The sequence below is a fragment of the Oryzias latipes genome, chromosome 14 (assembly GCF_053564925.1).
Source record: "Oryzias latipes strain Hd-rR chromosome 14, Olatipes_Hd-rR_3.1".
In the NCBI taxonomy this organism is placed as follows: Eukaryota; Metazoa; Chordata; class Actinopteri; order Beloniformes; family Adrianichthyidae; genus Oryzias; species Oryzias latipes.
In genome coordinates this window covers 25,152,907-25,177,433 of record NC_136250.1, presented here as the reverse complement: position 1 = coordinate 25,177,433, position 24,527 = coordinate 25,152,907, and the positions used below count along the sequence as shown (strand labels likewise).

Here is a 24,527-nt window from a genome sequence, read left to right as displayed (position 1 = left end):
GTTTCTTACGTCGACGCAATGACGTATGAATGTGCGTGCTCGCGGTTGACAGCGCGGTTTCCCTCCTCATTGCGGCGCTGGTGTTTAGGTAAACTAAACCCGCTCCGAGCCGGCAAACATTTTGAACTCCGCGGCTGTAGTCCTGTGGAAGACTGGTCGACACACAGACCGAGCGCTCCATACAGCGTTGGATCGTTAAAGGTATATATTACTTTAAACCAGCTTGTTAGTTTGAAGATTAGGAATTGCGTTTACTTTGCTAGCCCTCGGCTAGCACGGAAGCTAGCTTGTTAGCATGCTAATGTTAGCTTGACGTAGTTGCATTAAAAGCATCTGGGAGTGAAGACATACTTCATGGACATGAGTTTTTACACTTTGGGTAGTGAGTAAGCACCTTTGTGGGGGTTGGTGAGCGTTTTACAACTTTACTTAAGCGACTAACTAACTAAAGTATCGATAGCCAAAGCAGAAAGATGCTGCTAATGCATCGATGTATTAGCTTTAGCTAAGGTCCAACTGGTTTCCTCCGGCTCGGAATCAGGAAGCTTTTGGTTCTGATTGGGAATTCTTTCCGTCGAGTGTTCAACGTTTTGTATTGTTTTTAAAGATTAATGGTTTAGCTTCCATGTAGACCAGGTTGTGTTCCACGTGGAGCCCGGAGTGAAATCAGCTGGTTACGCTACGTTTGTGTGTGTTTTTTACTAACTTGGTCGGTGCCAGTTTATAAGTCTGGTTGCTTGCCTCGTCTCCATACTTGAGTTTTATTTCAACATAAGCCAATAAAGTATTTAGTTTTGTTGCTAGGTTGCCTTTTAAATGTGCCCAGTAGAATCAACCTGAGGTGTTGAAAACGTTTTTTAATCAAGCTAACATGACTCATGCTCCTCATGCTCTCTGGTGCTGGTCCTAGGTCAGTACCACCCTGCCGTTTTCCAGCTCTCCCTGCACCTTTAGCTGCTGATTACCTAGATCAGGTGTGTTTTGACAACTAGAATGAGGAGACGTCTGACTCGGCTATTCAACAGAAACAACAGAGACAACTGGAAAGGTGGTAGATCATGAGGACCAGGATTTATTGAGCAGCGGTAGACCCTTATTTCCCTTTAGCTCACGGTCAATGTTGTGGATGGGAACATAGACTGGCTGGTAAACTGACCAAAAGGATAATTTCATCAACGTACTTCCTATTCAGAAGCTGTAGTGAGTGTTGGAGGTTGTTCCATGGAAAAACCTGTTATACCCAACACTATTGTTTTTTGATCATCAATCTTTCAATCAATCCTGAACTTGCTATATACTGATGTGTTTGTACATTACTGCCATCCTCCTCCTTTAAACTTATCATTAGAAACATGTTTACCAGCTGGCCTTATCTTTCTCAATCACCTTGCTTGTTATCTTGTGGAATTCTGTTGCTACAGAGTTTCTCAGCTCCTGTTTATCAAAAGTCCACTTCTTGCAAGTTTTTTGTTTATTTATTTTTTGCTGCTCAGGCCAGCAGACTCATGAAACTCTGCACAGGGTTGATACCGACAGTCAATGAAGTCAGTTGTGTTCGATTGATCCAGAAAAGGAGTTGGTGGGTCCTGCTGCTCCATGTCGAGGAACGCTGCTGCACTGAAGCTTTAACTGTTTTTGAACAGGAGCGCCCGGTCTCGGTTCTCAGGCTCCTGCGAGTCTGATTAACCTGATTCAGGGTAAATACAAAGAAGCAGGAGACGGATCCTCTGAGATGAAAGTATTAAAAAAAACAGGAACATAAATTTTCTGCTCTGCTGCAGCAAACTACAAGCTTTAGTTAGTGATAAATAAACAGAAAAAGGGAAAGTTGGCATCTACATTTGCACTTGGAATGTTAACTCAAGAAGGGTTTACAAGTTTTAAGGCCTTACACTAGTAGGTGAAGTTAGTTCTGCTGAGCACATCACGCAGATCTTTTAGTTGCTCTTCCAGTGATGATGGGTTTTTTTTCACTAACATGATACTTTCACAGATGAATGTTCCCCGTTCTCCTTTGTTTGCAGGACTTATGAGGTCCGGTTAGCAGGACACCATGTTCAACAGCTCCTTTGGTACTCCGTTTGGTGGCGGGGCGGGAGGGTTTGGGGCATCTTCTACCTTTGGTCAGCAAAGTGAGTATATTCAATGTTTACATATTCAAACACACAAGTTTATACATATTTGCCTCTTTAGTCTGTATTTTTATTTGTGAGGAAGCACTTGCTTTGTAACCTAAACATGTTTTTCTGTCACAGACAGAATTTGTAGTGTTTGGAAAAGAGATTTTTGTGAAAATATGAAATTTGGGCAAAATAATCTACTTATAGACATCACACAGTAAATATACATTTCCTTTAAATGTCCTTTATGCCAAAATGTTTTTTTTTTTTACTCTGCAAAAATGTGTTGTTGTGTTGTTGTTGTTGGGCTGCACGGTGGCGCAGTGGTTAGCGCTCTTGCCTCACAGCAAGAAGGCCCCCGGTTCAAGTCCCGGCTGGGGGGACATGAAAAACACGACATCAATGGGGGACCTTTCTGAGTGGAGTTTGCATGTTCTCCCCGTGCATGCGTGGGTTTTCCCCGGGATCTCCGGCTTCCTCCCACCATCCAAAAACATGCTTCATAGGTGGATTGGCAACTCTAAATTGTCCATAGGTGTGAGTGTTAGAGTGAATGGATGTGTGATTGAGGATATTCTACCCTGCGACAGACTGGCGACCAGTCCAGGGTATCCCTTGCCTACGCCCAAGTGGCCGGGATAGGCTCCGGCAACCCCGTGACCCCGAAAGGGAATAAACGGTCAAGAAGATGAATGAAAAAAAAAAAAAATGTGTTGTTCAACCTCAAAGATCATTCATCTACCACAACATTTGTGTTAAAGTTCCTCCTGGTATTATTGATGTTTTACCTCTTAGCCTATTATGTGATTTAAAAAGATCAACCGCCCATAAAGAAACCGTGCGCTTCCTGAAATGGATTCACCACAAGTCAAACGTTTTGATACTGAAGCAAATATTATCAGTGTAAGATATTAATATTTGGTCGCCAATCCCTTGTCTATTACATGCCAAGCACTGCTACAGCTGTGCTTATAAGTCGGATGATATCATCAAATGTGTTATATTATGCATTTCCGTGCATGAAGCATTTTGGTTTTTTTAATTTCACATATGATGCCGCTTTATAAATATTCAAAGAACTGAAAAGTGCTCCCTTTCAACCAAAAGATTTTATGTTCATCAAAATGTTTGTTTTTTTAGATGCACAGCAGTAAGTCACCACACACGACAAACTCACAGCTCTTATACAGTTTTACCAAGTAGTCTAAACTTGACAATGTACAATATAGAACTAAAATGCTGAATATACGTGTTCATGCCAACAAGTAACCAGTCCTTCTTTCAGGTAACTGAAAGCATCGTTTCTGCTGTAACGACTTCCTCTTTTGTTTTGTGTTTCTACAGACACAGGTTTTGGGACAACAGGAGCTTTTGGGACATCTGCATTTGGGGCAACCACCAACACAGGAGGACTGTTTGGCTCCACCCAGAACAAACCTGGTTTGTGTGCTTTCCTTTGGTTTCCTTATACGATGTGTGGGCCATGCTGTAGAATCGGCATCAGAATACTTTTCTTCACAATGAGGGAAAATTGGTTCTTGTTGAGCTAAAGGCTTTAAGTTCAGGAAAAAACAGTTCTGATAAAAGTTTGGGATCTGTACTTTTCTTCTTAAATGTTTTTACAATGGAATATTCATTAGAAGAGCATGATTAACTGACTCATTTCAAGAAAGACATTTTCAAACATAGCAGGTAAAGGCCAAAGGGGCAGCAAAAAAGATGCAGTGTTGGAAGGGGGAACGACTTGGTCAGAGATGCATGATGTTAAAACATGATTCTGAGCCCAAAAAGTCAACAACACAAAATGTGAGGAACAACTCCGGCTAACAAGCTGTTAAAACCGTTCCCATAGTATTGAAACCCTAAAATACATTGGATATTTGCGGACAGACAGACAAACGTTAACTGGAGTGTCACTGGAGCTGGAGGTAGCAGAGATGAAGATGTTGAGGTTCTCTTTGGGAGAGACCAGGATGGATCAGGAATGAATCCATCAGAGGAACAGATTATGGTAGATGTTTGGGAGATGAATGCAGGGAACCAGATGGAGATGGTTTGGACAGGTTTCGAGGAGGAACAGTGAGGATGTTGGTGAAAGGATGATTTAGTCCAGCTGGGACCATCACAGAGATCCCTGGTGTCCAAAAATAAAAGAACGTTCACTTCCAGTGAGGACGTCATCGTTGACCTCCTGACTCTGTCGGTCACACACTTGTCCTCTGAATGCTCTGATGTCAGACTGGCTTAAATCTACAAAGAAAGCGATCTTCTGGCGAGACTTGCCTGACTTTAAAGTTGTCTTCCTGTGTCAACGTGATGAACTGTTTATTCATCAATGCCTGTCCTGCTGCTTCATTCAGGCGGCCTGTTTGGATCCAGCACCTTCAGCCAGCCACCTACTTCCTCCACGAGTACTGGCTTTGGCTTCGGAGCAAACAGCGGCACCTCCACCAACTTGTTTGGAAGCACTCCAACAGGCACCAGTAGTGGACTCTTCTCCCAACCGAACAATGCATTCGGTGCCAACAAACCTGCCACCTTTGGTAGTAAGGATCCTGCAGACTCTTTGTTCTTAGAGGTTCATCCACCCATCTGTTAGACTGAACAGTGGGAGCTGCTGCTGGGAACCATGAAGATGAGAATATTTGAGAAGATCAGTGTTGTTGTCAGAGTAGCATAGTCATCTGTCTACAGCTTTAACTCCCCTCTAACTGCTAGAAACGTACAGGTGCTGAGCTCTCCTTTTTATGTCCCTCAGGCTTTGGAACAAACACCAGCACCGGTGGGCTGTTTGGGTCAACCAATGCCGCCCCCAATCCCTTTGGGGGCTCTAGCTCCATGTTCGGAGGCTCTGGGTTCTCTGCTGCACAGCAGCCAGGAACCACGGTCAAGTTCAATGTGAGTGCAAAGCTCTGCAGGAACTGGTGCATCATGGGTAGTTGTGGAGCTGGATTTCAACAGCCAGTTCTTCATTCATGTTTTCTATATTTTCTTTTTCAAACAGCATTTTATCACAGTTTTGCTTTTTAAAAGCTTTAAAATCAAACTTCACTGATGCGAAATGAACCAAGTGTCTCAGAATGAAAACGGTTTTTGTTTATGCAGCCTCCATCAGGGACTGACACTATGGTGAAAGCAGGTGTGACCACAAGCATCAACACCAAACACCAGTGCATCACGGCCATGAAGGAGTACGAGAACAAGTCCCTGGAGGTGAGTTTGGACAGATCTGTGCCAACGAGGGACAGTGAACCTCTGACCTGAGAAGGGTTGTCTTTTACTCTCAGCTTGAGTTTTGTTTCTGCTTCCTGTGTTCATGTAGGAATTAAGGCTGGAGGATTACCAGGCGGGGAGGAAGGGCCCGACCAACCCGATCGCGGCAGGGACGGGTGGTCTGTTTGGTGCAGCCACCCCCACGTCTAATGCCACAACGGGTCTCTTTGGGCCATCCACCTCCAACAACAGCTTTGCCTTTGGACCGAATAAAACTCCGTTTGTATCCAGTAAGTGATGCTGCACCTCGCTCCAATGTCTGTGAGTGGAGCTGATGCAGAGGGCAAAAATATACATCAGATGATCACCGAAATGATAACACAATCTGGAGGGGCTTGGTGTGCAGACGGGGGATGTAATGAGCTCTAAGCAAAGCACCACACCCCCTCCTCAGTTTGTGTTCAACAACTCAATGACAATTGGCTTAGATGGGTCCAAATTGAATATTTTGTACTACAGATGAAACGATAAGAAATTAGTTTTTAAATCGCTAACATTTATATGGGAAAATTATGCTTTAAAGGCTGAACCTCCTCACCTGAAAACTGTTGGAATAGGTTTCACAGAAATGTCCTGCATCTGTTATGCACATATTCTTAGCTGCCTATCCAGAACAAATTAAATTTCACCAGACAAAATAAAAGGTGCATGAAAACGCCAACCTATGATACATGTATCTGTGTAAATATTCTGTTTTTATTTATTTATGTATCTCCTGTCCTAATTTGCACATGATCAGTTCCCCTCATCTGCATCTTAAGGCGCTGATCAAATCATACCAGGCGTTTTATCCAGATCTCAATCACAAACGTTCAAAGCCCTTCTGGATTTGAAAAATGCTCCGTATTTGTCTCCTGCCAGCGGCGGGTGGGTTCGGGACAACCACTGGGGGTCTGTTCAGCCAGCCCAACCAGCAGACCACCGGCAGCCTCTTCAAACCCTTCGGTGGGTCGACCACGACTCAAAGCTCCACCTTCTCTTTTGGCAACACCAACACCATGGGTCAGCCTAACACCAGCAGCATGGTGAGGGTCCAGGCAGCAGCCAGCGGGTCACTGAGGGTGGTTGGATTTTTCTGAAAAATGTTTGCGATTCTTCAGGGCATGTTCGGAAACACTGCGGCTTCCCAGCCGGGGGGTTTGTTTGGCTTGACGCAGACCAGCACAGCCACAGGATTTGGTACGGGCACTGGATTGTTCGGACAACCCAGCTCAGGATTTGGAACTGCTGGAACGCAGGTAAGAACTAGATCCAAAATGTCTGTCAGAGTAAAGTAGGCTTCCTTATGAACTTCTGACAATAATTTCAGAATTCTGAAAGTAAAAAAAGTTAATTAGGGACCTGGAGGAAAACCCATCAGAACAAAAGCTCTCCATAAGGTTCTGGTTTCACAGGTGTGACTGTTCTCTTACAGCCAAGTTTGTTTGGCAACAAAGCCACTGGGTTTGGTGCCACCACCACCAGCGCCCCATCTTTTGGCACCACTACTGGAATGTTTGGGGCCAAACCTTTGACTCTGGGAACCGGAACCAACCCCACTAGTTTCGGTGAGTGTTTTCATGGACCTCCTGTTGTGTTCAGGGCCCGGCCTAAATGCTGTGTTTTTATTAGGGTGAACTCTGGGTCTTTCCATTCTGCTACGACTCAATATAATATTCCATCCTATACATTCTTTGAATTGTTTTTTGTAAAATTAGTTTTAATGCAACAAAATATTAAACTTTATTTTCGAACATTAAAAAGGAACTCTACTTTGATTTTTACTTTAAAAAAAGCTTTAAAATTGAATTTTAATTCATATATATGTATGTGTATGTGTATATGTATGTTACTCAGATTTGATGGATTGTTGCTGCAACCCCAAATTTTTTATTTATATAATATATATATATATATATATATATCATATATTTACATTTTTTTTACGAAAATTAATCATTTGACTTTTGTGTCTGTAGGTTTTGGAGCGTCCCCTGCAGGGGGGGGTCTGTTTGGCAACAAAGCAACCACTGGAGCCCTGGGGACTGGACTGGGAACCAGCTTTGGGACAGGTAACCATAGAAACAGAATCTTGGCCTTAAAAAGCTCAGTTTTGATTTTAATTTAAACTATTTATTATAGGCATAAAAATAATTTAATTCTGCAATAAAAAAGGGCAAAACAAAACACATCAATTCTATTTTTAGATATCAGGTTACACATTAATTATAATGTAAAGAAAATTTACAAAGATCTTATGAAATGGTACTATCTTCTTGACACTTTTACTCATAATCATAAATTGACGTTTTTACAGTTATGCATATTTAATAGATTCATTAAATATTATGATTCCAGAATCATAATGACCATCACAAGTGCCTCAAAGGGCAAAACAGTGACTGAGGCAGAGTCGCTTGTTAAAGTTTGACAGGTGACTCCGCCTCAGCCACAATCACCTGTTTTTAAATACTTCACCATTACCTGATGACGACTCTAATGAAGGCGGAAGAGCTTCCGCCGAAACATGTCAGGCATGTGAAACACAACCGTGTCTGATACAAAGTAACTTAAGAAATCATGTAATGCATACAGACACTATTTTTTTTTAATCTTTGCATTATTACAATTTTTTAGTGTTCGAATAAAAAAAGCACAGCTATAGAAAAATTGGCATCCAGCAAACAGGAAGTGTTTGCCAACAGAAAAAGGTATTAGTATATGACCTTTGATTTTCAAAATAAAAGTTTCCATTGGAACATTTCTCTGATGGCTCTGCTTCTCTGGGACATTAGTTTTTTTATGTATTTTTTTTAAATCATCCTCAGATTTAATAGATTATCTTTATATGTCAAAGGTTCTGGTGGGTTTTAGAATCTTACACCTTCTTGCTGCACTTTTGTGTTTCTCACAGTGGGAGCAGGAACCAGTCTATTTGGAAACACCCAAAACAAACTGGGCACCTCGCTGGGAACAATGGGAGCCTTCGGAACAACGGGTTTCAACACCGGGACGAGCTCGCTGGGCTTCGGACCGCAGCAGCAGCCTGTCGGTAAGACGATGCCCTGATTAATGAACGCAAATGCCTGTTCAGACGCTACAGTCCCTGTCTGACCTATCTGCACAGCGCTTACCGATCCAAACGCCAACGCCGCTCAGCAGGCCATGCTCCAGCAGCAGCTGAACATCCTGGCATACTCGCCGTACGGAGACTCGCCATTGTTCAGGAACCCGCTGTCGGACCCCAAGAAAAAGGAGGAGGTACACAAAGGCTCGACACTTTGACCAAAAAGTGTAAACTTTACAGTTTCAGATCACATCTGCTTTATTTCTGACAGCGTCTGAAACCCACAAATCCCACGGCTCAGAAAGCTCTGACCACGCCCACTCACTACAAGCTGACCCCCAGACCCGCCACCAGAGTTCGACCCAAAGCGCTCACATCTGCTGGAGCTTCAAAGTCGCAGCTGTTCGACGGTCTGGATGACGACGAGCCTTCACTCACCAACGGAGCCTTTGTTCCCAGGTACTGTTTCCACGGTAACACCGTATGAGCTGCCGTGGTCCTTGCCGCCATCAGAGAAATGATGATGTCAATCAATCTAACACTGTCCAGTAGGGCATGAAAAAAAAACCTTTCTGCCCCTGAGCAAAAGGAATTCGAGGGTCTGGAAATAATTCCCATTCCGAGAGAAGCCTTGGGAATGGAAAGTACTTACATTTCTGACTCAACTTATGCACATGTAAACGTTCCAATAGTTAAAAAAAAAAACTGTACATAAACCAAATTAAAGCCCCACTAGCTGCATTGTTTTAAAAAATGCTAGTACTTTGAATAAAGAACAGGTTTGTAGTTTGGGTTCATTTGTTTTTAGATTTGTAACATGTCAGAGCACGGAAAGGTTTAATGGACTGGCAGTAGTTTATTATTAGAATTGGTTTCACATGCTCTGATCTTCTGCTCAACAACAGGGTCTAGTTGTTGTTTAGAGGGTCTTAAAGTATAGAATTGCATTTAAACATTGAACTTTACACCAATGCTGCCATGTTTGCATTTGATAGTACAAGAAGTGAAAGGATGACACAATAACAGAAGCCTTTTTATTTCACGCAAATCTGCAGGAGGAGGGTCTTATTTGACATGAAGTGTATTTTATTTAAAAAAGGAACTTTAATGTGCTGCAAGTTAAATGTTATATATAGAAAATCTAACGCTGTTCTTATTCACCTATTGTAAAGATTTAGAACCTGCATTCTATAAATGAGTGGCTTAATGGCCAAACAAGTGAAGAGTAGTTTTCTAAATGGGGAAGAGATTTTGTGGCTCTTGTAGGGTTATGTTCTGTGAAAACTGGACCAAATGGATCTTTTTCTGCGAAGGGTGGCGGATCCGCCAGTAAGGCCCCCAAATGGAGAAAGCCCCCCCCCCCTCTCTCTCTTTGTCCGCACCCCCACAAGTTTCTCGTCAACTATCAGAATAGTAAGGAAAGCTTGGCTTTGTCTGTGAACTGAGAAGAAACAGAAACTTTTAAATCCCTCCAAAAGTCAACTAAAGAAACTTGAATGCTCTCCTGCTCTCTCATTGGTCCTTCTGGAAAGAACTGGATGTTCATCAGATCTTGCATTTTGCTGCATCGACTTTTGATGATACTGCATATGGTGAAGCTGGCATAAAACTGGCTCTAAATTGTCTCTATGTGTGAGTGTGTGTGATTTGTGGCTGGGGGGCTGGGACCTGTCCAGGATGTCCCCTGCCTTCACCCATGAAATGGGTTTAGAAGATGAATGTAAAAAAAAAAAAATGGATTTGCAGATCTTGCAGGGTCGATTAAAGTGCAATGACTGTTTGTTTTGACTACAGGAAGAGCATCAAGAAACTGGTCCTGAAGAACCTGAACAGCAGTCAGTACAGCAGTCCTCTGAACAAAGACGGCGATGACCTGGCCTCACCTTCAGAGTATCCTCAAAATGGACTCAGGTCTGTCCTCCCCTCCCACTCTTGTTTTTAACTACTGTGCAAGACGAAGAGTCTCAGTTTAAGCTGCCAACAGATATGTCCTAGTGTCATTTACGAGGGTCACTATATTCAGCATTATTGAATCACTTCAACGTGTCAGTTACCTCTGTTGCCATGGCAGCAAGTTTCCTGACTATAGTAAGAAATTTGTGAGGTTGCAAGACTCAGAGTTTCTGGGTCAAAAAAGTCTCCGACTAAGACGACGAGGTCTGATGTTTGTTTGACTGGGTCATTGGCGTTTACTGAAGATTTTTCATTGTTGGAGCTATGTGGGGCCATGTGTCCCTGTTCACAGACATGACAGGATCAACTGCATAAAATGGAAAGAAACGCCAAACATTTGAAAATGAATAGAAAAAAAATAAAAATGGCAGCCGTAGAATTAGATGCGTGAATCGTGTTGGGTGTGAATGCAGAATTAAAGGATGGGAGAGTTTGAAATACATCCTAAATTGTGCTTGAAATAAATAAAAAAATAAAAATAGATAAAACTATTGTTTCATTTTATCTTCTCTGTAGACATGTGGAGGAGGAGCTTCAGGAGATTCCAGGTCCATGCGGTCAGTCCAACATTGACCCAGAGGTCACTCAGTTCTACGTTAACCCCATCGCCAAGCCCATTCCTCATGGCCGAGCCCAGGCCAACCTGCAGGACACCATCAGTGAGCTCAACATGCACAAAGTGCCCAGGACTGGGCTGGAGGTCAGCATCAAACAGGCCGTTCAAAAAAAACATCTCGGAGTTCAGAAAGCGGACTCAGGCCACATCAAACTTTCTGTGTGTTCATTGCGCTGTTGTGACAAAAGTGTCTGATACTGATTCAGCTGAGCAACGAGGACATGTCTGCGTCCCTGGGGGAGGAGTTTCTGCAGGAGGATCAGGAGGAGGAGGAGCAGCAAGAGGAGCAGCGATCTCCTCACCCTGCAGGTCAGAAACGGTCTGCAGTAGAGAGTTCTCATCCTCTGGATCTGTACCGTCACAAGTCTCATCCATAAGACTGGGCTGCAGGCTAAATCAATTCCAGATGAAATATAAGAAAAATTCTGTCAAATTTTCAGAATTTCAGAATCGTTTGAATTATTTATCATTTTTAACACCTTGTCTGTGACGTCCTCCACAGAAGTAGCATCATGCTCTGAGCCTCACCTGACCCTTACTCCTGATGTTTAGATGTGAAGCCATGAAAAATGTTCAGTACATCACATTTGTCCACATCTTTGTTTGGTTAGTCATGGTCACCCCCTTTTTACAAATTGAGATTGATTCCAGATTTCTTTAAAGCAACCTTTAGCTTCGTCATCTGGACAAAAAACAGCAGTAAGAGGTGAACTTTCTCTCTGAACGCCGGCTCAGTGCGTTGTCATTGACAACGTGCTGCACCACGGATCAACTAGTCCCCTTTTAGTGAAAAAAGCGTTCTGAACCAAAAAATTAACAAGAATAAAGTACTAAAAACTAAATATTTATTTATTTTGTAAATGACCGTGGTATTAGCAGATTAATGGCCTTTGACGTTTGCATTATCAGAAACAAAGGCACTTCTTCGGCCAGTATCCTGCACATATTTATACTGGAAGTCTACAAGCCTTAAAAAATCAATTCAAACACAAATCATTGTACGTATTTAGAACGGGAGAACTTAATGAACAAATCCCAACAGGTGAAAATACAAAGATTTTACATTATTTATTTTATTGATTACTCCTTTAATACTTCTATAAAATGTCTCTTTTAATATTTGATGTAAATCATTTTGAATTGTCTTTGTACACGAAATGTGCTACAAAAACAATCGAGCATTGCCAAACTAGATGACCATTTTCCAGATGCATTTTGGTACGGTTTCTGGTGTTGCATAATAAGAGATTTTTGTAAAATGTATCTTTTAAAATATTATATATAAAATATTATAATATCCCCATTCAAATTGTCAGCTATAATTAAAAAGATTCTTTATTATTAGTTCAGTAAACTGAACTTTTCTCATTTCTTTTTTTCGTCTACGAAAAGCATTTAAGATTTTTACTTTGAAGATCTTTTTACTTTCGTGACAGCAGCACATTCGGTTTGTTTGGTTTATATACAACATTACAAAAAAACCATCTAACATTTTAAAGTGGTAATTCCATCGTCCAAAGTGTATTTTACTATTCTCTGCTATATTTCTAAAGGTTGCTAATTGTTGATCACAAATATTTCTACTTAGTTTTTCTGGAACCCATCACGAATATCCAGGGATTCAGATGCTGATTACAGCCCTAATTATGGCTGCAGCACGAAAGAGTCACATCTGTGCTCTGATTCTCAGGTATCGTCCTGAACCGGGTCGGGTATTACACCATCCCCCCTCTGGAGGATCTGGCTGACATGGTGGATGAAAATGGAGAGTGCATCGTGGAGAACTTCACTGTTGGAAGGAAAGGTAACCACTTCCTGTTCCAGTTCACACTTCCGTGAATCTAACTGGACAACCGCCTCACTGTCGTGTTCTGTCGTTTGGACCCTTTGCGAAGGAGGGTCTAAGGGCAGGGATGCCAGTTTAGTTTAGTCAGTTTGTTTGTTCAATTTAGTATTTTCCTGTTGAATTCTATGTATTCATGATCCTTTTGATTTTATGTTTTACTTTTTCAATTACCGGTACAAAGCCCATCGAGACGACTGTTGTTGTGAATTTTGGCTATACAAAGAAAATTGAATTGAATTGAATTCTGTTTGGCCGGCACAGGTTACGGCTCCATCTTCTTCCCTGGGGAGGTCAATTTGACGAACCTGAACCTTGACGAGGTTGTTCACTTCAGACGCAAAGAGGTCATCGTGTATCCTGATGACAAAAACAAGCCACCAGAGGGGGAGGGGCTTAACAGGTGAGTGACTGGAGGCTGAGAAAAAAAATCTGATAAGATGATTTCAGAGTAAAATGCCTGCAAACTCCACATTAAGCCTGCACAATAATAAGATAAATAAATCCCAAAATTATCGTTATCACCATATCAAGCTGTGCAATATGCATATTGCAAAAGACGGCCAAAATTGCAATAAATGGTTACAATAAATGTGCTAAAACAATCTTATGGGAGCTTGAAGGATTTAGCAAATCAAATAAATCCATCTATGCATTTGACCAATTGGATGAAGCCCTGTATGTTAGATGCTGCCTCCTATGTAGACGAGGGTCATTTGGACTAAAATTTAAGTGATGTTGACTCTTACGTGAAATAAACTGTTGCAGTGAAATTGGATTGATGTATTTAGATGTTTTTCTATTTCTTCATGTATCGTCATCGCAGTAAAAATCAATAATATCCGAAATTGCGAGTTTCACTCAAATCGTGCAGCCCTAGTCCGCGTTCTCCTGAGGAACTCCTCTGTCAGTTGAGGCACCGAGGTTTGAGTTTGTGCTCTGCTTTGATGTTCCCTGAACCTGCTGTTTGCGTCTGCAGACGGGCCGAGGTGACTCTGGACGGCGTCTGGCCCAACGACAAAACCAGCTGCACTCAGATCAGGAGCCCCGAGCGCCTGGCGGACATGAACTACGAGGGCCGGCTGGAGAAGGCGTCCCGCAAACAGGGCGCTCGCTTCCTAGAGTACAGACCAGAGAGTGGGTCTTGGGTATTTGAGGTCAGTCCCCCCCCCCATGGTTCATCCCAATGATTTTTGTCGTGTGTTGAAAGTTTGAAAGAGAAAAGCTGTTTCTGCCGGACATTTGACCATCACAGGGGTTTTAACAAAATGGGAGTCTTGAAACCTTGTCAAGACTTGATCAAGAATTCTTAAGAAGGAAAAAAACGTACTGATGGCGTTTACTGCCAACCATTCACTAATATGAAATCTGAGTTTCCTCTAACGGTTCTCTGGCTTTGGCAGGATTGAAAGCTCACCTGGACTCTGTCTTAACATGCAGAAGATGCAGCACTGCATCAGGAAGTTCTGTTGGTAGATTTAATGACAGCAGAATGTTGGCCACATTTGACCCAGGGGCCAGACTTTGGACATGTCTGGTTTACCTTTAAGATGGAAGAACTGAATGCATGATGTGGGGCCTTAAACAAGCAGTCAGTTTAACCCTTTAACACTGGAGCATTAGCTCCACGGTTGACATTTTGACTCTAGTAACTGTTTATGCAATTGTCGTTATTCCAGCAGATTCTGAAGTGGAGAAAAGCAGTTTTGTGAATCAGCTGATTCTGTCGCAGCTTTAGCCCCTTTTCCGTTGGTTTAAGTTGATTTCTTAAACAGTCGAGGTGTAACTTCATGTCAGAGAGCGGGTTATCTAGGTGAACACACCAGTTTGAACAAACATCACGGGCGCTGACTCCTCCCTCTTCCTCAGGTGAACCATTTCTCCAAGTACGGCCTTCAAGACTCCGATGAAGACGACGACGTCCCGCCTAAGGCAGACCCCAAGAAACTCAAGATGATGTCACTTCCTGCCTCCAAGCTGCAGCCGCTGCTCCCCCCGTCCCAGCAGCAGGTGGCGCCACAGGCTCAGGTAGAGCAGCCTGACACTGAGTTCAGATGAGTCTGATGTTCCTCCTGTAGCGGGTTTGTCGTTTCTGAAGCAGAGTGCACAGATCACAGAAAGACTGCTCTGACGTTTAGACGCTGCACAGATCTGAGTTTCTGCTGATGGTTGAACTGTTGAGGGATGGACCTTCTTAGATGTCAGGTCAGGATTTTGACTTTAAGAGACAGTGAGTGTTTCAGACCTGTGATCTCTGAAGGTCCATTCATGGAGGTCTTTTGGGTCCCTAATAAGTTTTAGAACAAAAGTGATATCAAAGCTGTCTTTAAAATGTTTTAACTTTCTCAAAGATCCGACTGGAATGTTCTGGTTTCCACTTCAATGAACAATGTTTGAATAAAGTTTGAAAAGACGATTGTCACTGTTTTGTCCAGTTTGTTCCTGTGGAGCGTAAAGCTTCTGTGAGTTTTTCCAGTTTTTCTTCCGGGTCATCTGAACCATGGAGACATGAAGCAGTTTCCCAAGGGTTTTATTTTATTTTTTCTGTGCTGCATTTGAACTTTTTATCGTGGTGGGTGTGTCCACACCAGGCCTTCAGAACCCCCCCCCTTCAGGTTCCCTTTAACTGAACTCCAGCGCAGCGTTCTCCAGCAGCTCTGTCGTGGTCGGCTTTCCTCACGCGCTCCTTCTTTCTGTTCAGTCTGTTGACCTCATGAGTGGCGTGGCGGAGTTTGACAGCGACATGGCTGACATCACCCAGAGCAACCTGCCAGAGAGCATGCTGGGAGGTGAGGAGGAGGGCGCTCTGCTGCAGGGGGACATGAATGGAACCAGCCCAAAGCTCGGCGGTTTGGTCTCTGAGGAGCACGACAGCATCTCCGCATCCACACACCTGGCCTCCTCCATGGGGATCAACCCGCACACCCTGCAGGTACAGCCACAGGCCGGTCAGGACGCCTCTCCCACGGTCCGCCTTTGGCTCTAGTGCCAAAGAGGCCGCAGGTTTGAACCCAGATGTGACTAAAGCGTTATCCTGACCAATAATCAGGAAACGGCATTAACAGGTCTCAAGTTTTGGTTCAAAGTAGTTTATCTTCACTCATTAGTTTTCTTCTGCTGCTGCGTCAGCTGGACGTTGGGCTGTTGGCCTGACGCCTCCTCACTGGAAAAGAAGCAGAGCTGACTAATAAAAGTCTGGATCCAGAAATCAATGATTTGAACCCCTTTTCATCAAAAAACAGGCCATCGTCAGACGCCCATGGAGATTAATGCCAGAATGATGGGTTACCATGACTACGTAGATCATGTTGCCGTTCAAAGGAAAAACTCACCGGTTTTCTAGGAGGAGCAGGGGGATTGTTGCCACGGTGACATGGTGGGTTTGTTCTGAGGGTGGATGTTTGTCTGCAGATCATGAAGGCATCTCTGTTTGCTGAGGATGAAGATGAGGGAGACCTTTTCCAGCATCAGGGTGGGATGAAGGTTTCCGCTGACATCTCATCTCCACGCCTCGCCATGCCAGCATCTCTGAGTCGACCCTCTGGTAAGAGCTACACCCCGCCCTCCCAGGGTTGGTTCTGCTGGCGCCCTGGGTCTGATCCTTTTCTCTCTGCAGTTGGTGGACTCTTCCAGACTCGCTTCTCTACTGGTCAGCTCTCTGAGTCGCTCCGCCCTCCCCCTCGAGCGTCTCCAGTGGGACCGGAACCCCCCCGCTCAGTGCAGTGGAAAGGCCTGGGCCCCTCCTCTTTTATGCTCCCCCCTCGAACGACAGAGCCCCCAATCAGGACGGTCGGAGTGCGCCGCTTGGACGGACCTGTCCCTCTGAAAGAGTCCGTCACTCAGGGGAAGGTGGGTACCTGTACTTCATGGAGGACGCCTAAGAGGAGGTGCTGGGGAGGAGCGTCATCTGTGTCTTCTCTGTACAGGGAGGCCTGCTGATGGACGCGGGGCTATTTGCTGGCCGCTCCTTCAGGGTGGGCTGGGGTCCCGGCTGGACGCTGGCCCACTGCGGCAGCAGACTCAGCTCTCCGACATCTGAACCAGGGGCAAGCAGAGACCTGTGCCTGGCCGACTTCAGCTTCCTGCCAAAGGCTGCCCGGACCAAACCGTAAGGCTGCTTGTCCCTCATCTTTAAGCTGCTGTCGACTCACTGCTGTGCACAAATCCTGATCCTGTTCGACGCTGACGCTAAGCATTATGGGAAACTGTCGAAATGACAAGCAAAAATGCAGAAACTCCTTTATGCAGAATAGATTTAGCTATTTTTCTCGTTTGAACTGAGAAGTCTTCAGCTGTGTTCACCTCGCCCTCAGCATTGCGTGATCAAGCCTCCACCTCCAAAGAAAAGTCTATGTAAGCGCACGTAAATGCGCGTTTCAGCGTTCCAATCTCTTGTGTTCATGCTTAAGACCGTTTTCAGCCTTTACATACAAAACCATCGAACAAACGTTAAAAATATAACCATATATGACCAACCAGGGTTTCAAATTTGGTTGATGTCCTTTTTAATTCACAGAAGAGGAGAAATTAATAATTGTGGTTTGTGGTTGCTCCGAATTCTGATGCCAAGTCTTTCAGATATGTAAGAAAGAAAAAGCCTGGAGCAAGACTGACCAGATTTGCCCACTTTTTGCAACAAGCCTCTTCCAACTGTAGGTGGCAACATGGGCTAGTAATGGGCTACATTTGGGTCACACGCCACGTAGCTTTAACCTGAAAATAACAGCAGGAGAAAACACCAAACTGTGGAAACATTAAATAGTCTTTTCTGGAGGGCGCCGGTTCCCACAGAGCGCTGAAGAGAGCAAAGACATCTTTGTGACTCCAAATCCTGATGTTTGGTTTCAGTTTGACAGAAAGTCCGTACAAGGTGGTTCTTGAGCAGCTGGTGGGTCTAGATCCTCTTCAGGGTAAGACCAGTGAGGACGACGAGGACCAGACCGTGCTGCAACGCCCCCTGGAAATCAGCCTGAAGTACAGCACTGTCAGTGTTCCAGACGGGTCCGACTGTCCTCTAGTGAAGCCACGGCCCGGTGTGGACGCGCTGCACGCTTACGCCGAGTGGATCACAGAGCTGGTGGAGAAAGAAGGCGGCGCAGAGCGTGAGTGACAATGTCACAGCTGTAGAAAGGCTCCGCCTCCTACAATGCTCCATCTGACCCTCTGTCCCCCTGCAGCCCTCCTGGGTCACTGGGCTGAGGTCTGGACTCTGTGTGAGGCCCTGTGGGGCCGCCTGGGCCCTGCAGACGTGGAAGCTGATGCTGAGATGCCCAGCCAGTATGAGCAGCAACTTGCCAGGAGGAGGAGCTTCTCCGCCTGGCTGTCGTCCGGCGCCACCCACAGGGTGGAGGAGGAGGTGTCTGTGGCAGGAAAGGGTTGCCACGCAGACGCCATCTTCAGTTACCTGACAGGAAACCGAATCAGCGAGGCATGTCGACTCGCCCAGAAAGAAGGTGAGTTCAGCAGAACCTGCAGAGCCAGAACCACAGACGAACCGCCGCCAGAAAGAGCACTAAGGAATAGACATCGTCCGATGTGGTTTTTGAGGGTCAATGCTGATTATTATTAGTAGTAGAGCACAGTTTTGTTCGCTTCTTTCTCAGTACGGGGAGGGCAGTCTTTCATTTTTCAACTTATGATTGACAGTGGTAAAAGACATTATGGTCAAAGGCACAGGCCTGGTCCTCATCACTACAGGAGAGTTTTCTGGGTTTCTTTAGACGACCTATGAACCATCTGCACAGCTTCTCCACACCAGAAAACCTTTCCCCTCCGCTGTGTTTGAGGGATCCTTCAAACTAGAAATGCAATGATTACCTTTCCCAACTATAGGGGAAACCTCTATTTTGGTTTTGTGTGGTTTCAATGCAGTTTATCCAAAGCAACAAAAAAAAACTAAAAATAAAGCTTTATTATGCAAGGGAAAAAAAGAAGAAAAACCTCTGTGGTAAAACTAAGCCTGGGGGAATGTAATGGGACGAAAAATAAATCCTTATGTTTAGCAAAACTGTTATACGTAAAAATACTCCCTCCACCACCATTCAGGGCAGGGGTGTAATGTGTTTTGGTTTTAGATCCTGAGCCAAAATAATTGGTTCAAAATCAGCTCGTCTGATTTATAAAAATAAAATAAAAGAAATCCTGATGCCGTCATATGTCAAAATAACAAATATCGGCCTGTCCGATGATTGGTTGAGTCCTAAGGAGGTCTGGATGGTTTTGACTTGGTCAAGTCCAGCTTTGCTTGAACCTGTTGTCGTTATGGTTTTAGACCATAATGAGGAGGCTTCACGCTCCAGACTAACCGTAACCCTTCATAGCTGGACCAGCAGGAGAACACGGGGCTTACGCCTGTTTGTTTGCAGGAGACCACCGTCTGTCCCTGCTGCTTTCTCAGGCCGCCGGCTCTCAGATGTGCCGCGACCTGCTGGGACTGCAGCTCGCCGACTGGAGCCGCACTCATACGGACTGCTACCTGACGGAGGAACGGCTTCGCATCTACGCTCTGCTCGCCGGAAAACCGGTACGCGCTCCGCCTTTGGAAAACCCTGCAGCCCAGACTCTGGTCTTCTGAGCGCAGATTCTCCCTGCAGGTGTGGCAGTCCTCGGACTCTGTGGTGAACGTGTGCTCACAGCTCGACTGGAAGCGCTGCGTGGCTCTCCACCTCTGGTACATGCTGCCCCCCACGGCGTCCGTGGCCGACGCCCTCGCCAAGTACGAAGCTGCCTTCCAGGTGAGTTGCTGCTGACCTGCAACGTTTCCGTTCCTCCCGCAGGTCAACTCACTCTGCTGTTCCTGCAGGGTTCAGCCGAGGGGGGGAAGTACTCCTGCGCCCCCCTCCCCCCCTACTTGGAGGCAAAACATTTTGATGAGGAGGAGGAGGAGGAGGAGGAAGAGTCTAATCGTCCATTGTACGATCTGTGCTTCCACCTGCTGAAGCTCTACAGCGACAGGTAAGCCTCACCTGACTGGAGTCTGAGTCCCATTCACCCTCTAACCCCCCCACCCCCACAGACACTACGGCCTGCAGCAGCTGCTGGAGCCTCTGACCGTTACCTGGCAGCGCCTGGATTTCCGGCTCAGCTGGCACCTGTGGGGCGTCCTGCAGGCGCTGAACTTCAGTCACCTGAGCGCCGCGCGGCAGGGACTCCTCCACGCCAGCTACGCCGCACAGCTGGAGAGCGCCGGCCTCTGGCACATGGCCGTCTACATCCTGCTGCACATCCCCGACCACGCGTAGGTGTCCGACCGCACGTGCACGCAAACTGGAAACGCAGCCGCTGCAGTGGCTTTTGTAGGAAGCTCTGACTAAACGCTCTGCGTCCTCAGTGAGCGCGAGCGCGCCGTCAGGCACGTGCTGAGCCAGCACTGCCCCCTGGAGGAGTCGGACCAGTCCCTGCAGAGGGAACGCTTCCTGACCGAGCAGCTGCTGGTCCCAGAGCCGTGGATCCACCTGGCAAAGGCCACCCGAGCCCATCGGCACTGCGACAGACACCAGCAGGCCCTGCACCTGTACCGGGCCGGCTCCTGGAACCAGTGCCACCGACTGCTGATCCAACACCTGGCCTCAGGTGGGTGAGCTGATGTTTGGAGCGGAGTTCAAATGAAGTGACCCAAATTGGGAGGAATTTCTGCAAACATTTACTGCACAGAACCACAACAACGGTCCAGATTCCACAAAAACTCCTTTACTGATTTTACAATAAAAAAAGATTTACATCCAATATCATTCGTGAACCACTGCCACAGGAAGTGGAACCACAATAGTGCTGCCATCTGCAGGCCACATCTTCCATCATGCTTTTGCTGAAACAGATGCCGAGGGTTCTTAGAACCAACAGGTTCCAGCATCGGTCTTCATCTGCAAAGCTTCCAGCAGGTGGAGACAGATGCTGAGTTTAGCAGCAGTAATGTCGCTGAGGAACCTGATGAAGGAGGGAGAACTCTTGATGGACCTCTGTTAACCTACAGACGTGCAAGCATAGAGTTTAAAGGCTTCTCTGAACACCAGCAGCTCTGACTGAAGCTTCGTTCTGTTCAACACTCAAGTTCCTCTCCTGAACCGTCCAAACGGCTCTCTGCTCTCGCTAGTGGGTCGTAGGGTCACGTTCCCTCTTTGTTCCAGTTTCTGTCTGAGGCTCATCAGTAGAGCCGTGGATCACTTCACGAATCAAGATCAACAATTTGCAGATCGAACCGCGATTCTTACTCTTATTACTGGATGAAAACAAATTAAAATCTATTTAATCACCATCAGTTCTACCTTTCTCTAGAACAGCAGATCAAAATCAACAAAACATAAAAGATGAAAATGAAAAGATTTAGGAAAAATAAGGTGTTGACTTAAAACAATGTCTCACTCAAACTGTCATCTTCCTGGTTAACTTCAGGAGTAAACAAAACCCAAATGTTTCTGTTGCTTTGGATCATTTTACAGCAAATCCTGAAAATGTTCTTGTCAAAGTTCTGCTGATGGATGACGACACAGCAACATCTGAGTGGATGGAAGACATGAGATGAGATCATCTTCTTTAGTGTTTTTAGGATTTTTTTTATATTCCTAAATTCAAATTCATCCCATTTGTTATTCTAATTTTATTCTAATCTGTTTTCTATACATTTCATTTAAGTCTTTTTTTATGTACTAAAAAAACACCCGATAGCTTTATTTTGAAAAAGAGACGCTTTACCAACACTTTACTTTGAAGGGTTATTTACCTCCGGTGGCAGAAACGCTTTCAGTTTACTTCATGTACTAAAAATCCAACAAGAGTCTCCATTTTCAGAGTGGTGACCGCATCGCCTTCAGTATTTTTTTACTACACCCCATTAGATGTATAAAGATCTTGGATGTCGCTAAGACTCCCACTCATATCCGGGTATTTGGATACTCATTACAGCGCTCTTCATCAGAACCGGAGGTCCAAACTTCACGTTTCAGTTGTGGCTCACAGCTCTGTTTTCCACAGACTGCATCATCAACGACAAGCACGACTACCTGCTGGAGTTCCTGGAGGGCCTGGCGGTCCCTGAACACTGCGCCACCATCCTGGACTGGGACACGGCTGGGGGGGTTTACCTGGACTACATCAGAGTCATCAAGACTCTGCAGGACATCCAGCAGGTATGAAGCCGTCTGAGGGGTTTGCTTTGACCCGTCCTACAGGTGTGCTCGGTTCTGTCCAAACCCAAATGTTTGATTCTGTCATCACCACGCATGAATGAATAATGGGCACACTGTAAGATGTTTGAGCGCCTGGAAAAGCGCAGATAAATCTAATCCATTATTATGATGATGATGATGATGACAGTCTATGAAAAATGACGACGCTCGCCCTCGCTCCCAGGTGGAGAACACCGCTTATGAGTTGGAACGTCTTTACACCGACGTCACCTCGCTCTGCGGACGAATCGAGCTGCTTCCCTGCAGCAGCGCCAAGGACCGCCTCGCCCAATCAGGTGAGAGCAGCTTCAACCTGAGGCAGCCTCTGATTGGCTGAGAAATCAATTTCTGCAGACTCTTTAGAGTCACTTTGATCTAATCGAGCCCCTCTCCCTGCAGAGATGGCGAAGCGTGTGGCCAACATCCTCCGCGCCGTGCTGAGCCTGCAGCAGGGGGACGCCGGGGCCCAGCTCCCTGGCATCCCGCTCGCCCAGCTGGCGCCGCACATCGGGCGTCTGCCGATGCCGGAGGACTACACGCTGGAGGAGCTGCGGGGCCTCACACAGTCGTACCTGCAGCAGCTGATCGTCGGCCAATGAGGGCGCAGGAAAACAGCAGCACTGCGGCTGCTTCTCGGTGCTCCGCCTTCACCAGCATCATGACCAAAAAGAATAGATGAGACGTTTCAAACCCCTGCAGGGTTGATAGGTGTTCGGATCAGAACCTACAGGGTCAACAGAAGTCTTTGCTCTGCTGGAGTTTTTCCAGAACAATAAACATTCTGCAGGGTTCACTCAGAGCCGCCGGCAGACGGGAAGTTCTGAGTCCCTCCGGAGTCTGGAAAACAAGCAGAGGCCTATTTTTGTACGTCTCCTGTTTTCTGAAAGAAAATCATTTTTACAGAAATGTTTTTTTCATCAAATCAAGATGTTGGTTTGCTCCCAGATTTCTGTTTTATCTGACCTCCATGAGGGGGCGCAGCGGCTGCACTTGGCATCGCTCCTCCTTCCAGACTCCAGGCTGTGTGTTTGTGTGCATGTGTGTGTTACTGTGCGGTTTCTGATGATTTGTTCATATTTTTAATAAAGTTGAGTAGAAATAAACCCCTTTCTGGGTATTTTTTTTTTTAAATCTTATCTGCTTCTTGGCGTTGAAACAGATTCACTGTAAAAATGGGCTCTTTATTAAGAGATTTCCTTTTATAATGCAAAAAATCTGCCAGTGGAGTAAAAATATCCTTACAATAATTCTTATTTTAAGGAAAAATACTAGTCGTTAAGATGTTTTCTCAAACTAAGATTATTTTGCGGTTAAATCAAAGTGATTGAAGAATCGGCAAGCAAAATTCAGCCAATCTGAGGACGACGGCTGCCTCTGATTAGAGCTGAATGATGCTTTCACCTGATTGGGCGATCAAGAATTTTCTTCATCTTCTTCCGCATACCCCAGACTAAGTCTTGGGGGGGCAGCATTCTAAGCAAAAATGCCCAGGCTTCCCTCTCCCCGGCCACTTCCTCCAACTCCTCTGGCGGAAACGAGGTGTTCCCAGCCCAGGTGGAGACGGAGCCTTTCCGAAGTGTCCAGGGCCTCCACCCAGTGGGACATGTCTGGAACACCTCCCTCAAGGAAGCGTCCAGGAGGCATCCGGACCAGATGCCCGAACTTGGCAGCTCAACAGTTCATGAGTGGCATTCGTTTACATCACTGTCACAGATGTGTAGTCAGCTGGCTACACAGTCAACTGTGTAGCCTCAACTGGCTCCTTTCGATGTGGAACAGTGTTTCCACTCCGAGCTTCTCACCCTACCTCTAAGGGAGCGCCCAGCCACTCTACAGAGGAAGCTCATTTCAGCCGCTGGTATTTGGGACCTCGTTCTTTTCGTCATGACCCAGAATGAAGGTGGACTGGAATGAAGCTCAACCGGTAAATGGAGAGCTTTGCTTTCTGGATCAGCTCTCTTTTCACCACAACGGACCGATAGTGACTACATAATGGTGGAAGCTGCGCCAATCCGCCTGTGAATCTCATGCTCCAGTCTTCCCCTCACTCGTGAACAACACCACAAGTTATTTGAACTCCTCCTCCTGGGGCAGGAACACTCCACCCACCGAGAGATGCCAAACTACCTTTCTCTGGTCGAGAACCATGGCCTCAGATTTAGCGGTGCTGACCCTCATCCCAGCCGCTTCACACCCCGCCTCAAACCGCCCCAATCAACCTTGAAGGTCCCTGCTCGATGAAGCCAACAGGACATCATCATCTGCAAAGACCAGACCCCTTCCGGCCCCTGGCTGCGCAGAATCGGTGATAAAAGGCAGCCCTGCCGGAGTCCAACATGCACCAGGAGCAAGTCTGACTTCCTGCCGGCTATGTGAACCAAGCTCCTGAGACCGGACCCCATATTCATAGAGCACCCTCCACAGGGGATGCAGTAAACGCCTTGTCCAAATCCACAAAACACATACATGTTTGGGCTGGATGAGGGAACTCCCACGAAGCCTCCAGAACCCT

At 45.7% G+C, this 24,527-nt stretch overlaps 1 protein-coding gene across 1 annotated transcript; it reads left to right on the top strand.

The window, feature by feature from the left end:
* On the top strand, window positions 1–23,118 carry nup98 (nucleoporin 98 and 96 precursor). Its single transcript, XM_023962191.2, has 35 exons — window positions 1–201; window positions 2,025–2,132; window positions 3,465–3,560; window positions 4,481–4,666; window positions 4,879–5,018; window positions 5,226–5,333; window positions 5,443–5,623; window positions 6,255–6,418; window positions 6,494–6,631; window positions 6,808–6,940; window positions 7,352–7,444; window positions 8,287–8,424; window positions 8,500–8,633; window positions 8,711–8,898; window positions 10,234–10,350; window positions 10,909–11,092; window positions 11,215–11,317; window positions 12,699–12,812; window positions 13,116–13,254; window positions 13,831–14,008; window positions 14,721–14,879; window positions 15,553–15,783; window positions 16,263–16,395; window positions 16,468–16,700; window positions 16,778–16,959; window positions 17,700–17,953; window positions 18,029–18,304; window positions 19,217–19,374; window positions 19,445–19,585; window positions 19,654–19,805; window positions 19,867–20,088; window positions 20,182–20,423; window positions 21,822–21,976; window positions 22,200–22,311; window positions 22,415–23,118. Exons 2-35 carry the CDS (start codon window positions 2,054–2,056, stop codon window positions 22,612–22,614), a joined length of 5,463 nt encoding a protein of 1,820 aa, XP_023817959.1. The 5' UTR covers window positions 1–201; window positions 2,025–2,053; the 3' UTR covers window positions 22,615–23,118.
* Window positions 23,119–24,527: the final 1,409 nt, after the last annotated feature.

What these genes read in the sequence shown, in the direction of transcription:
- nup98 (XM_023962191.2), top strand. Translation starts at nt 2,054, where the DNA reads ATGTTCAACAGCTCCTTTGGTACTCCGTTTGGTGGCGGGGCGGGAGGG. An exon ending in AACCAACCCCACTAGTTTCG is followed by an intron (nt 6,941 to 7,351) that starts GTGAGTGTTTTC and finishes TTGTGTCTGTAG; the next exon opens with GTTTTGGAGCGTCCCCTGCA. An exon ending in TCAACCCGCACACCCTGCAG is followed by an intron (nt 15,784 to 16,262) that starts GTACAGCCACAG and finishes GTTTGTCTGCAG; the next exon opens with ATCATGAAGGCATCTCTGTT.